Here is a 15,981-nt window from a genome sequence, read left to right as displayed (position 1 = left end):
TCCAGCATGTGCAAATACTGTTGAAAGAAAGGCATCTCCATATGCCCTGCATTGGCCAAAAGTATTTAAAATCATGTAATTTTGAAGTAGGAAGTAGACCTTCCAGGCTTTTAATTTTGTTTTTTGCAGGAAGGGGCAGTAATGCACTCTAAAAGGGTTTAATGTGTATGTTTGATGGAGGAGATTCCCCTGTGAGGGTCCTCCAAAGTTGTCCAAAAGGTGCAGGTGTGGTTAAGAATTTGAAGGACATGCCTGACACTACATCAGTTTGTTACTTCAAGAATGTTGGGCTCTAAATTTTGTGCATCTATTTTGCATCAGGAATGGGAAAAACTGTAGGATGTGTAGCTTTTGTAGAAAGAGGGAAGGTCTCATAGCATATCCTTATAAGTGAGAAGCTGCCTGTTCTCTTGTCTCTCGCACTGATTTAAAATAAACAGCAGTAAGCGGTCCCAGTGCACAGTTAGCTACTTTAAGAATGAGTCAGAATACCCAAATGATAGGTGGGGTGGGCATTCAGGTTATTTTAGGCAAAGTCCAAAGCACCTCATATTTTTCCTTTTCTAGCATTATTAGCAAGAACTCTGCTTCCAGCATTTTCTCACTCCAGAATACTGCCTGAATTGCCATTACTATGACAGTAGCACCATTCTGGGAGATAAAACATGGAGGAAGCCATGGCAAGTTACCAAAATTAAATGTAGGGGGGAAAAGACCCACCACCACAACTGGTGGTTTTATTCTTAGTTATCATCATCATCATGGAAGAAGGTTAAGTAGCCCATTTCACTTCCTTGGTTTAATTTGCAACAAACTGCTCCATGCTGAAAATTGTGCTCTATTTCAGGCTTTCACCTGCAAAACTTATATGAGTCTCATAAGAGAGTGAAACCAATCCAGCTCTCATTTGCATGCTGCTTTGGCCTCCTGTACCATTACAAAAAAATTGGCTTGCATCTAAAGACACTACTCTGCCAGTGGAAGCCAGTTTAACTCATGCAATGGATGTTTATTTATTTAGTACAAGAGTAGTCTGGAAGATGGTGAATAGAAATCCAAATATGTTCTAGTTCTAAAATCTCTTCCACAACTGTCTGTAGGAGATAGCTATTTTTGAGGGGACTCCATATCATTTTTTGTAGTTTTGCCAAGAAGTTGTACTTCTTGGCAAATAAAACCTTAATGGCTGAAGCCCAACCAGTTCCCCACTGCAAAGTGAAACTACATGCAGTCCAGACACTAAACCTTGCTTTGTAATGGAGAACTGTTCGTGCTCCAGCTTTTTAAAGACTGTACCTTACTGAATAGTGGTATAATGCTTTATATTTCCCTGGAACAAATTCTTTGTCTCAGGGAAAAAGACCTCAAGTCTGACTCAGACATTTCAGGAGAAGATGCTGGTACAAGGGCAGAGCAGAGCTGTGCTCAATCTTATCCCACAAACTCCCTTACCTTAATCCAAAGAAATTTACTTTGAGTTAGGCATGGGCAGTTACTATGGGTATTATCAGTTCTCACTTGACATTGTTGCGACTGTTTGTCACACTAGGGCTTACTCTCTGTCAATCATCCCTGGATCATTGGTGCACTTCCTCAGCGTCATGGAATTGTCAGCTCTCTCTAGTTAATTTCCTCTTAATGCAATGGAGCTTATCGCATGGTCCTTTGGGAATGGTCCCAGTGCAGAACGAAAGGTGGCAGGATGGAAATGGAACAGGACTATCACTCATTTTATGGCATGCCAGAACACTGCTGCCATCACCACTGGAAGTGCCCATTCTGTTCTACATCCGTCCCAGAGAGGGCAATTTTCAGGAACACTTCTGATCAGTTCCTCAAAATTGTCTCCTCTTGGAGGGATCAGGAACAGAAGGGGAATTTCTGGCAGCGGCGCTCTGGCATGCAATAAAATGAGTGATAGACCCCATTCTGTTCCCATCCTGCCCCCTTCTGTCACACCCCAATCATGTCCCCCGGGCTTGTGTGATAAAGTCTAAAGTTTCCATTAAGAGGAAATTCACTCTCCCTGAAAGATTCCATGGCGCTAGAGGGAGCTGACGATTCCATGATGGTGAGGAAGCGCACCAGACGTTCATTCATGCGCCCTTCCCCAACAATCCAGGGACGATTGATAGATGGTAAGCCCTAGTATGATAATCTTCTAATAGTCTCAGTAATCTCTCAGGGGAAGCAACTTCACTTGTATATACTACTTTGGCTCTAAAAAAATATGCTCCTGTGGGACACCAGATCGTTTTACTTGGTAGGAGGGACCTTCCATTGTCATTTCTTGTTAAGAGTAGATGTTCCACTGAGGGGGGAGGAAAACCTGCAGCATCTGATTGTGCTTTCTCTTTTCCTCTTTCCAAGGCTGGGAAAATGTGTGTGTGTGTGTGTGTGTGTGTGTGTGTCATAACATATACTATGGTATGACAATAGTAGATCAAGCCATTTTCAGGCTTCTCCTTTGTTGTTGTTAGGAAGCATCTCCACTGATGTCTGTATGGGCACAACACTTCTAATGTAAACACTGGGGAAAATAGTTACATTAGCCTAATTTCTTTGCAAAGGCTACAGAGGCCAACATGATAAAAGACTAATTTTATTTATGTATTCCTTTTTTTGAAATAAAAATATTTAAGTGTGTTTTTATTCTAGTGGTATGGGGTTTTTTATCATATAGAGCTAGCAAAAAAGATTTTAAAATGGTCAGATCTCTCTCTGACAGGAACAAGTGGGTGGAGCATAACTACTCTTACCTGTACTCTGAGTGTGTGGCAGGGACAGTTAGCTGGGTATGGTACAATGGAGCTGGACAGCAAAACTGGTGCAGAGTATTTATAGACCTACGACACAAGGAAAAACAAAGTCAACACACTGAGTGTCTAGTAAGGGGCTTTCTAATGGAAAGTTTGTTACTAATGGTTAGATCTGAAATGTTTCAAAAACTTTGTCCTTTTAAAGAACAGAAATGAATTAAATCCTCAGAAAACTCCAAATTCCTGGAAATAAAGGGGCATACAATTTATGTATACATCAGACATGAGTATGGTAAGTGATTTTAATGAAGAGTTTAAATGCTGTTGTTGTGATGGTGGTGGTGGTAGTGGTGGGGAGTGAAGCCTTCAATGTGTACAATATTTTAAATAGATATCTTTGCTGTGCTTAGGTGGAACCATAGTAGCCAAAGTAACAGTAATAAGGAGCCCTGGTGGTGCAGTGGTTAAATGCCAGTATTGCAACCACAAGGTTGTGAGTTCAATCCCAGGCTGGGCTCCAAGGTCCACTCAGCCTTCCATCCTTTCGTAGGTCGGTAAAATTAGTACCCAGCTTGTCGGGAACAATTGGCTTACATGTTGTAAACTGCTTAGAGAGTGCTAGTTCACTGATACGAGGGATAAAAATGTACATGCTATTGCTATAGGCAAGGGTTTCTGCACCAACGTGAAACAAGATCAGTGTATTACTCTGCACCAGTCTAGCTGTTCTTTCAAACTTCACCAAAATACTTTTTAAAAAAAGTATACCATTTTAAAATGCCTGTGACAGTTTCTCTGAGTAAACTACTTGTGTAATTATGCAACATATTTTCCCCATTATAAACTCCACCAATTCAAGTATGAATGTATGTTTAATAAGCCTTTAAACTATGACAAATTATTTTACACACAATTTTTCAGTAGCCATCCACAACTAATTGAAAAAAACAACAACAGAATACAGCAGAATACTGCTAATGGATAACAGCAACAGAATAGGAAAATTCTAATAATGAATCATAGCAAAAGAAAAGCATTTACAAATGTAAAACACAGAGAAGTATATTTAATCTTTGGCAACAGTCAGGCAAAATTTATCAGTTTTTTTCCTCTGCCACACCAACATCCAGGAGCCATTGGACTTGACTAAGAAATCTCATAACATTAAGGACTTTTGCCTAAGTTATCTACCTGTCCTTCTAAAACTGTTTTTAATTTTGTGTTTTTTCATACTATAAATCAGACTATAAGTCTGAGGACAGGCACTGACTTTGGGTTGTTATCTTAATTTTTAATTATAAGAGAACTCACATAAGAGTCTTTGCCACTACAGAGCAGCACACAAATTGTATAAATAAATAAACAAATAAGTACAAATTTTCAGGTTGGTTAGGTCAAATTAATATTATGTGATGAAAGCATAAAATCAAATTTCCTGTATACAGCAATCTGGATTACTTGACAGCAATGATTCAAAGCCAAACCAATGTTCTGATAAAAGTTGTATTCATTAGCTGTGACCCATTCTGAAAAAAATATATACTTGAGACTGTTTGTGACAAGATTAAAGTATTAAATATAAAAGTACCCTATTTTGCTCTCTACTTTTTTCTCATCACAATTTTCCAGGAGTTTCAAAAGAACATTGTACTTTCAGATGATTAAAAAGAAGTCATCCTCTTAAAATATCAAAAAGAGGAGTTAAACAGAAATACATCACGCTGTCTGTTTCCAAAAATAGGAGGGAGTCAATCTAATCATTTTAAAATGAAGGCCCAATTTCTCTTACTCTTGCCACCAAAAAGCACATCAGCAACACCGCAACAAGGTGATAATATTCTCCCTCCATCAAATTGAAGACAAATGTCTATTCTGAAAAATACTTTATCATCATGTGACTCCCTAAATCACCGAATACATGAAATTTAAAATGAAAACAGATATCTCCTGGCTATTTTAATGTAGGTAAAATGCACACAATATAGTATGATAATACTATATATATCATGATTGGCAGGCTAGAGGGTTGGAACTATATATGTCTGTGGAAAGAGACAGGTAGAAGCATGCCACCTTTTTCACCCTCTTCTCTTGACCTTCAAGGAGGTTTAGAGAACCCTGTTGAATGGGGTGGACTGTGGTGCAAGAAGATGAAATCTGAGGAAAGATGAGCATTGTACTCCTAACAGTATTTCTGATGTCAAAGAGAAATTGCCAACTATATAAAATCATTAATATTATTAATCCCAAACATTCAGACAAAATTTTATAATAAACAGGCAAGAGTGGTAAGTGTCTCGTGAGATTTATATCATCCTCTGGCCATATCATGTGAACACTCACAAGACTCATTAGAAAAAGCAATAATTTTTCTAAGGTGGAAGGCAGCAGGAAAGGAGTAAGATTGAAGTCCAGATGATAGACTCAACCAAGGAAGCCACAGTCCTGAGTCTGCAAGACTTGAGCAGAACTGTTGATGATTGGGGGACTTGGAGGTCTCTCATTCATGGAGATGCCATAAGTCAAAGTAAGCTTGTAGCAGTTAGCAACATAATCTTGGCACTAATATCAAAATAAAAGCCACATTTTGAAATTTGATGGATTGTTTTGAAAAGACTTTCAGTTTTTCATTCATAATATTATTTGAAGGCTTTGAAATATGCTTCAAAATGTTTATTTTTCATTTCAATTTGAATTTCCATGAAACATCCTTTAATTTCAACTCCTTCCCACTGGGAACAGTTAAATGCATCTTGGCCAGTAGAAACAAACCAGTCTTTGCTGAAAAATTAGAATATGTTGTTTTGGGATCTGGGGCTTCAGAAATTATTAATTTACCATGTGGAAAGGAGCTATCCAAAAAAGAATTTTGTGTTTATTGTACAATTACTTAGAGTTATCATATAATTATTATCACTTGTTATATTACAAGCAAAACTGTATTTCAGAAAAGCAACCTCAATTTTAAAATAACCTTTCCTTCACCTTTAATTCCACATATCATCATGTTGCACAATGAGCTCCTTTCCCCTTATTCTAGTCATCTTTATCTACAGTTTTAGATATCGTGTACTTTCATACTGTATGCTAAACTATCCACTCCTGCAGGCAATCTTTTTTCTTGTATTTCATTCAAAGATCTACTTGTTTACTCAAAATGGAAAGACGCCAATAAAAAACCCATGAAACGTTATATTTGTAAATGTTTCAGTTAATGAGTGGCTGGGAAGCTTAAACTGCCTGTTTTGCTCAGTGGTCTAACCCCTTTTCAGTCTGCTATAGGCTTTATCCAAACAATGACTTCCAGTGTAAGACATAGTTTGGACTTCAGAGTGGCATCCTGGGAAAGCTACCCACTGCTCAATCATGTATTGAATTCATATGTTTTATTTTGGCCAAACCCCTAAGCCCAAAGAATGGGAATTTAAATAAACTGCCTATCAAAAGGTATGTATGCTGATATACTCCTGTATTTCCCTCCTCCATCTATCTGCTGGACCAGATAATCTTCAAGCATGTGTTTGTATTCAAGCACATGATACCTATGATCCTTCCCTGTCCATAAAAATATCTGTTCCTGGTTTCTTTCCCAACCAGCATATCCCTTTTCCATTCAAATCACAGATGCCTGCCTTCAACAACTAGCCAATCTGCCTGACTCATATTCTGCCCTCAACCTCCATTCTTTCCCACACATCCCCACACACCAGCATTCATCGGGAGAGGAATAGAAACAGAATGGAGAGGGGGAATGAGTGATCCTCAAGATTTGCTGGACTTCTATCTTTTCACCTTTCAGCACCAGTGGCTGGGGCAAGGACTTATGGAAGTTGCAGTCAAAGACCATTCTGGACAACCACACATTTTTCATTACTGAATTAATACATTGCATATAAAGGCATTTAGCACTGTAGCTTTAAGAAGCTAAAGATCATTCCCACTTAAAAGAGTACATTTTATCCCTCTTTTACTGCTGTGATTCCCATCATATTGCATGCCAAATTAATGATATACATATTTGTCATCCTATTAAGTAAATCAAACAATACTTCCTAACTGTGAGACACCATCTTGATGTTAAATGTAATTAAACATAGTTTGGATTTTGAATGAAAGCATTTTTACAGCTGAAACTTCTTGAACGAGTAAATGTGACTATTCATCTTGAACTATACAAGACATAAGCACAAGATAAAATGCAAATATTTCTATGCAATACTGATAATTAAGGACCATTACAGTTGACAGGAATCTGCAAAACTTCATGGAAAAATATTTCATTATACTTGTAAAACTGTTCATTTTAAACTCAGGAATATTCATCAAAAGGTGTGCATATAATTGCAACCTTGTTGTCCAGCATCAGTTTCTATTTTTCATTTATCCTCATAGCAGATCATGCTATCCTGCATTTGCATGGCTTGCCTCATAAGTGTCACACCCTTTAACACTCCTTGCATGAGTGGATGGGGCAGAGATTGAGCAGTGGGAATTAGAGGTGCATGTAAGCAGATTGATACTGACAACAAAAGCAGTGAGGCAAGCCACAGATGTAAAGTAGAAAAATATACATAAAATGCACTATATAACATTTGTACCATTTAGAGACCACTGAACCATAGCAAGACATGAGTAAGATTGGTCATGAGACCATATAACTGCTATAACCTATTGAGGTAATAATAATAATAATAATAATAATAATAATAATAATAATAATAAATCGTTTATTTCTAGCCTGCCTTTCCATGAGATCAAGGCGGGTTACAACATCGTAGAGCAACAAACAATAAATATCAACAATACAATATAAAACAAAATCAGAGATTAAAACAAGGAATTAAAAACACAGATTAAAAACCTTACAAAAACTAGCCAAAGTGCAGGTGCAAAAGGAGGGGGGGGGAGAAAAAGTGATTACAACTGGGGGAAAGCTTGTTCGAAGAGAAAGGTTTTGAGTCTCTTCCTGAATTGGTCGAGGGAGGGGGTCGAGCGGAGCTCTTCGGGAAGCGAATTCCATAACTGCGGGGCTGAGATAGAAAATGCCCTCTGTGCAGTTGTAGAGCGTTTCGAGGGTGGAACCCTCAGAAATTGCTTCCTGGTTGACCTGAGTGTGCGGGGCGGACTATATGGGGAGAGGCAGTCCTCCAAGTACCCTGGGCCCAAGCCATTTAGGGCTTTATAGGTTATAACCAACATCTTATATTGTGCCCGCAAGCGAATAGGCAGCCAGTGTAGATCTCGCAGAACAGGTGTTATATGGCTGGACCTGGAACATCCAGTGACCAGTCTGGCTGCCATGTTCTGCACTAACTGAAGCTTCCGGGTTTGGTACAAGGGTTGCCCCATGTAGAGCGCATTACAGAAATCCAACCGAGAGGTTACCAGAGCGTGTACCACCGTTTCAAGGTCCCCCCGGCCCAGGTAGGGTCACAGTTGGCGTATCAGCCGAAGCTAATAACAGGTACTCCTGACCGTCGCATCCACCTGAGATGTAAGGTGGAGCGACGAGTCCAAGAGCACCTCCAGACTGCGAACAGAGTCCTTCAGGGGAAGCGTGACCCCGTTCAGGACAGGTGGACAAATCTCCAAACCTGTGCAAGCACGTGTGGGGTCCTTTTTTTAAATCATTATTGAGAAACCATAGCAGCTACTCTTGCCACACACACACCTGTTTCTTTAGAAATTAAACAATAATGTGTACCTCTGTTGTCAAAAAAGAAACACTTAAGAACTTGTGCATTCTGCCCCTTCTTTCCAGTAATCCACACAAGATATTTTCTTCCCTTCCCGGAGCTTTGCCTAATTTCTGGAGAGGCAAAATTCTTTTACATATGTTTGTTCATGTGCATCCCATTTCTAAATGCTGCACTGTGTAAACCAGTGGTTCTCTAGTCCTCCACCTGTTTTAGATTTCAACTTCCAGAAGTCCCAGACAGTATAGCCATTGCTCAGGTATTTGTAGTGCCAAACCTCTGGAGGACTAGAGTTTGAAAACCACTGCTACAATATTTATAGAAGGTTCTGTTCTGATTCAGGGTTAGTGATGTTGGAAGATGTGCACACTGCATACCATATAATGAAAACACATTATATGGTCCTTCACCCTAGCTTTGTGGGTGTAAAAAGCAGTGAATCTGAAATTGAGAATGTCTAGTATCTGTAATGACTCTCCTTGAGATTTTGGAGCCTAATTTTCCAGGATTCTGGCTACACTGAAGAGCATCAATGGATACAAGAGGCTCACTTCGTCAAACTTCTTAATTTTTTACATGAATGAAGGGACAATAGAGGGAGCATATATATTTACCCCTTCTATAGAATGTTGAATAGGATTAATTGGTATTCCATAAATGAGCCAGTTGAAGTAGTTAATCAGGTTCCCTCGTCTTTACCGAAGTCCCTAACACTCAGCCATTGACAGGCTAGTCAGGTAAACTGTTAAACTTGTAGGAATATTATTTTCAAAGACAATGACAAGTCCTTTTGGGGAACTGCTTTTTGCTTGAGAATACTGCATTTAGCAAACAGGTTAAGTACTAAAAAATTAAACAGAAAAATAAAGCATAGCAATTATCAGATTGCTAAATGATGATGTCCTGAAATTATATATGGGAAGTACATGATAATTTTTGTAGTAGAATTCAATATGGATTCATATCATTTATGATGCACTTACTATAGTAAACAAAAATTAAAAACTGCAATTCTGCTTTTAGTTACACAAATGTATTTTTCTGAAGTCAGTTGGTACATGAGATGAATAAATGATATAAAGACTGCATTGTAAGTGCACAGGTTATTTACTAGAATTTCAGTTGTAAAAAATCACTTGCTTCTCTTTCTATTCAGATACAGCCAGCCCTCCACATCCACAGATTCTGTATCCACTGATTCAATCAACTGCAGCTTGAAAATATTTTTAATATATAAATTCCAAAAAGAAAACCTTGATTTTACCATTTTATATAAGGGATACCATTTTACTATGCCACTGTATATAATGGGACTTCAGCATCCATGGATTTTGGTATCCATGGGGGGTCCTGGAACCAAACCACAGTGGCTACTAAGGGCTTACTGCAGAAGCATGTCCTATAGAGAGTTCTTCCCTCTATAGGAGACTTCATACTACAATACCACAGTTTTGACAGAATCTGTGCAGCTGCCTGAAGTATTTATTCCTTAACAATACTTAAGGATTTGAAAGTGCTCTGTTGGATCATATACTCCTTCATTTGACCTAACTATGATTAAGACTGAATTGAGTGCAGAACTTAACTCTAATTAAAACTCTGATTAGGAGGGGACCCAGGTTATCCTAAAATACAAAAAAGATTAGTGAGATATAAGACTGAGCCATTCTTAAACCAAGTTAGTCTAATATGATTGAGAGAAGATGAGAGATGAGCTATTACCTGATCTTGAAGTCTGATGTCTTAATAGATAGAACATGGCCAATACAGTCGGAATCATACAAATCTTCATGAAAATACATTAACATTTAGGAGTGAAAATATATGAAGCTCTCTGAAACAAATTAAATAGATATATTTGAAGAAAACCTTGTGATAGGCTTGCCTTAGGTTTATCGTAAGTTGGAAACTACTTGAAGGCACATAACAACAAATATGAATTCGTGACCACAGTTAGGTTACAGAAGGTTTTCATTCTTTCTAGTGTATATTAACAATGGTTAAAATAAATCACCAAGGACAACTAAATAAATTTACTATTTGTCCATCAGTATTTCATATGTTACCTTTATTAAATTTATTGGTTCAGAGCAGGACATCTCAACATACAATAAATCCATAGAAAACTGCTAGAAACACATTACAATCACATTAATTACCACAGTAATCAAGGTTACAATTCCATTGCTAGACACTGATAATTTAGACCGAATAAACATGATCCGGAATGCACAATGTGATTATAGAGATGAGACTCATGTCAAACTTCAGGAGGCAAAGACAGAGCAAACAGATTGAACTGCCACACTCCAAGTCCCAAATTAACTGCACACACATAGCCCTTCAGATAATAGGGCCAGCTTGAAATGGCAACTTATGGACAAACGGCTCCACCTCACTCCCATCCCAGTATCAAGCAGCCTATGGTTTTTTCATACCATTTGCTAATACATGGACTACACTGACAACATAAAACATAAAGATAGCCTTCCAAGATCAGATCAAAATCCATCTAGACCACAGTTTTATTAATATCCCACTATCTAGATGTTTCTGGAAGCTGTTGAATAGAGAAGTTAAATTAAGGTTTTCTATTGTCACCACCATCTGGTACTTGGAAGGATATTGTCTGTGAACATGAAGGATCTGCCTTCCTCTAGTGGATGCCTGTAAGGCAAGTGTATGGAAGTGGGTGGGTAAGCCCATGTACTGGGAAACGACATCTCAGTAATAACAGGGAATTTGGTGTTTACAAGGCACGATGAGCTGTACAGATGTTCAGTGATTGTCTGGGTCTTCCCAATACTCAATCTTATCTGCAAAATAATTTCCACCATTTGTGGAGAGAAGGGTAGGACAGCTCCACTCCAAATGCCATGTGTTGATTTGGCAGTGTCAAGAATGTGTGTACATGGCCCCTGTGTAGATCAAACCAGCTAGTAGATTAGTGCAACCCTCTTGAGTGCAGTGGTTTTACCATAATAGTTGTGGGGAAAGGGTTACACAACTTAGCTTAGCATGCTTCTGCAGGAACTGGGCTAGTGTGGCAACCATGGTGCAGCAGTACTGGCAAGAGCCAAAATATTAAAGACTGAATGGTGCCCCAAGTTCTCATTTTCCAATAAGCCATATGAGTAGAAATTATAAGATTTAGATCCTATTTTACTCACATAAACATTATCTGTTTCTTGGCCTGACTACTAAATCAGAAATCACCCGCTGATTCTATACAACTATGATTCTATCAGAGATAAAAATTCTGTGGTACAGCAGCTTGACTTAATTCATATTCCGTAACACTGGCATATTTTATGATACACTGTGATAGCATGAAGTGCTAAAGATAAAGCAGCATTCACATCACAAAGAGACTGAAATGTGGTTAATTAGCCAAATCACTCTGCTTCCCCCAAGAGCATGTTCTTAAGTGAGTTTAATCACAGACCTGCCCATAAGCATAGTTAAAAAGTAGGGAGGGGAACCAATCTAAATGCCTTTTGACAAAACATGAGAAGTTACTTTCCGATATTTAGAGCTCTTTCTGTAGAACACATCTTTCAAAGCTTTCTAATGAAACTTACAATTACAGTACATCACAAACCTTAAAAGGTGTACGTGGCTTTTTTAATGTGAATAACTCTAAAGCTCTTTCTTGGGCAAGGGTTAAGAAATATGTTTAACATTATACTGTACATATGAGAAATAAAGAGCCAGCATGACATAACAGTTTGAGTGTTGGACTATGACTCTGAAGACCAGGGTTTGATTTCCTGCTTGGACATGGAAAACCACTGGATGACCTTGGGCAGGTTACACTCTCTCAGCCTCAGAGGAAGGCAAACCTTCTCTGAACAAATCTTGTCAAGAAAACTTCATGATAGGTTCACCTTAGGGTCACCATAAGTTGGAAACAACTTGAAAGCACACAACAACAACAAATGAGAAATATATCATCAGTAAAAAAATCAGTTATGAGGATTTTTTTGTTGTGCTTATCACCAGCTGACACAAACTGAACACTAGCTTTTCTATAGCACGCTATTTGAGCAACATCTTTATTAGTCACATTTATTTATGAGTCATATTTGAAGAGGTTATTTTTATCTACCAGTTTTAAATAGGTCACAACTCTTTGAAAACCTTCCATAAACAGCCACATCTGAGATGAAAACAGATGCTATGTTTAAACCCCAAAATAAAGCAATCATAGGTTGATCCAATAGCAGATATCACCTTACCTATTATGTTTCCCTAATGCAATTTCTGAATATATACAACACCTGAAGAGTACTATAACAATGCACTACTGACAACACAAAGCATCCTTTTCTTTTCCATTACCTCAAAGTATCAGCGTGATTTTTCATCAGTACGCAGAAGAGACATTAGCATAATATGCAAGTGGTGGGGGGGGGGGGAAACCCAATCTAATTAACAGTTTTAAGGCCAATTTAATTAAATTATTAATAGATTGTCACCTATTCTTTGGAGCATTTCAGTTCCATAAGAAATCATATGCTTCCAAACAATTTTCAAAATCAAGAAGCTCAGCTGTAGTAAAAGGAGCCTTAAGGGCACTGAGCTTCATAAAAGTAGATTTTAAAAATTAACAGAACTACTGTGAAGGAAATTTTAAAAATGTGGCATGCATATATCCCATATAATTAAATATTCTATCACAATTCTTTGCAATAGGTATTAGTCAATGCATCACTATTTTAAAAAGCACAGGAAAAGATCAGCTTGTGTTTTTGTAACAATTATATATGGAGATTGTGTTGACTTTCAAAAGGAAAAATAGTTACACTGAGGAAACAAAAGGAAAATATTTAGGTGGAAGTAAAGTCTGTTGCCCTGTATGTATAATACATATTCCATGTTGTATGTTAGAAACATATATTTTGCTAAATCATAGGTTTCATGGACAGTTCCAGTCTAGAACTAAAAACAATAATTCCCATACAATAATCTTCATGAAATAGTTAGCAATGCAGAAATTTGTAGTATCACGGTAAATGAGTGAACGAGTGGTTCTCAGAAATCCACACACCATAAAAATACTTAGACATTATTCCAAGCATCAATAGATAAGACTGTGAATCTTTAATTTAATCTATGTTTAGAAGAAAACCTTATGCAGCACTGAGTTATTTTTAAATGCACACAGAAGAATTGACATTGTGACACTGTCACGAACTGAAAGGATGCAGTACTGTTCGGGTTTTAAAATGATGAACTTGCATTGCTCACCAAAGAAGTAACTTCTACATGTAAATCTTTCTATAATAAGACAGAAATGTAGTGTTCCATGTGATTAAAACAATGATCAGAAGCCATATCTCATTTACTAAAAACATTTCTATATAAATTATAACATTCTTGATAACATCTTCCTTGTGAAAACAATCAGCATAATATATGATTATAATAATTCTGTGTTAGGTACCAGTTCACACAATCCATGTAGTGAAGCTAACCATAGCCAAAGTCTATGTGATACTTGCTGACTTCAACAAAAATTGGTACTCCCACAGACTAATTCAAGTGGAATCCAGTTTCAATGCAGTAGAATCCAGTTCACAGGTAGATCTTTTCATTGACAAATTACTGTATGTTGCATAGTGTGCCACACACAAGAGAGCACAGTAACTACGTTCTTACCTGAATCTCAGCAAAATAAAACTGGTACGTTCATCACAATTTTATCATGAAGAGCTTCCTCCTACTTTCAACCTATGGATACAGTCTCGGGGTGCAGTAATCTCATTATGATACTACTCCAGAGTAAGAAGTTCAATGCTACAAATGACAATTTTCTTGACAACAATTCCATTAAAGTTAATTGAAATGGGCTGCAGACTAACAGAGTGATCCATAAGCCATGTAAGCCAAGATGCTTGGAGTGATTCCAATTCAATCCCACTGAATACAATGTCTGAACCCTTCTTTCCATCTGTGTAATGACTGTGAACAACTCTGAAATCAATTACGTCTTAAAAGGAATTAATGTTGCTTTAGATTTAATTTCAGGTGAGTTATTTAAATCAGCCTTCAATGCAGGTGAATTATAAAAAGGTCCATGCTACACAGCACTTCTCTCATAAGTGGCTGATTTCAGGAGGTATATTTCTAGAATAAGGATCACTCATTGGGAACCAGAAGGGCAAAATATGAAGACTTACAATAGTGTATTTGAATACTAGCCACATTCTCATACCTCTATAGATTCTGATGATGTAAGGCAAGATTTTGTATACGAACAAGGAATAACAGATCTAGAGAGTCAAATCTTTTGAATTGTACGTGTCAAACAAAATGGTGGAGTTAACAAATTACAGTGAAACATAATTCCATGCATTCATACATTTTCCTGCTTTCATTTTACTTAAACTGATGGGACATACTGATGTAACCAGACTGCAACTCCAGAATCAAGTCTTTTGGGGTCCTTCAAAAGAAAATTGTCTGATTAAAACAACTGTCTGATATAAATGGGAATATGTTGTTACTGTGTAAATGTTACTATCTTATTACAGACCAAAACATAAAACAAACAAACGAAACCCTGAACTAAAAGCACACACCTTACTCTGACAGCTAAATTCCTGCAGTGCTAATAAAATAGCAATAGCCTATCAGGCACGTAAACACCATGACAAACAGTATGAAAATCACAGATTGCTGTGCCACAATCAGCATCATGGAAATAATGTCTGAAAGAACCAAAATCATTTCCCAAACAAGCTTTTAGCAAAAATATGTATATATAATAGTTACTGAACAAAGACTTAGAATCTCTTTCAGTCCCTGTTTGTTGAAAAAACAGGAGGGTTTGGTCAAATTTCTAACAAGTCTCTTCCTCTTTATTAGAATACTGAATTATTTCTTCTTGTGCAGTTCTGAAGGCTTCCAACTGTACATTTCCAAAATACAGACATTACTGTGATGCTGAGAGGTACCACCCATAAAATGGTTCATGAAGAGAAAGCTGCTGCACAGTGAATTAGTCACTATTCTTATTTCTACCTTCAGCAATATGGAATCTATTTCTGTCTTCAGCAATGTGCATTTCCAGCCTATAACAAAGAAAAAATATACTTACAAATGACACCTTCTGCAAGCCATTCTTGATTTTTCAAAGAATTATCTTCCTCTGTACCGAAATCTAAGGTAGAGCACCTCTCCCTTCTAAGAATCAAATTTACATTCACAGCTTCCACATGCTCATTCACTCTCAGTCACAGAGACACACCACAGACAGATAAGGGAACCTGTGATGTAACCAGCATCAAATGCTGCATCAGATGAATGCAAAGACTCCAAGGGGTTATATTTTGCAAGGCAAAAGGTTTTTCAAAGGGAGGAGGATTAGCAAATGTGTAAGCCACTAGCACAAAATTCACATGTATCTGCATGGATACTTTCTGACTCTTGAGAAGTTATCTATTTATAATTGCATCCCAGTGTTAAAATAAATTTCCAATTGCATTACTGAATATTATTTAGTTTTGTATTTTAAAAATATC

The 15,981-nt window shown here is 37.4% G+C and overlaps 1 protein-coding gene across 5 annotated transcripts in view; it reads right to left on the bottom strand.

The window, feature by feature from the left end:
* Positions 1-15,981, bottom strand: part of IQSEC1 (IQ motif and Sec7 domain ArfGEF 1) — a 479,651-nt gene that overhangs the window by 289,938 nt on the left and 173,732 nt on the right. For 2 of the 5 annotated variants that reach the window (XM_089523135.1, XM_089523141.1), the window contains exon 1: positions 15,558-15,752. The exons of the other annotated variants lie outside the window; for them this stretch is intronic. In XM_089523135.1, the coding sequence (XP_089379261.1) occupies positions 15,558-15,580 (23 nt within the window). In that variant the 5' untranslated portion in view covers positions 15,581-15,752. Of the gene's footprint in view, positions 1-15,557; positions 15,753-15,981 lie in introns of those variants that run through there. 5 annotated transcript variants of the gene reach the window in all.

The sequence above is a fragment of the Sceloporus occidentalis genome, unplaced genomic scaffold (assembly GCF_023333645.1).
Source record: "Sceloporus occidentalis isolate IW3139 unplaced genomic scaffold, rSceOcc1.0.p SCAF_1, whole genome shotgun sequence".
NCBI lineage: Eukaryota > Metazoa > Chordata > Lepidosauria > Squamata > Phrynosomatidae > Sceloporus > Sceloporus occidentalis.
The sequence above is the reverse complement of the archived record's forward strand: the minus strand, read 5'-3'. Positions and strand labels throughout refer to the sequence as shown.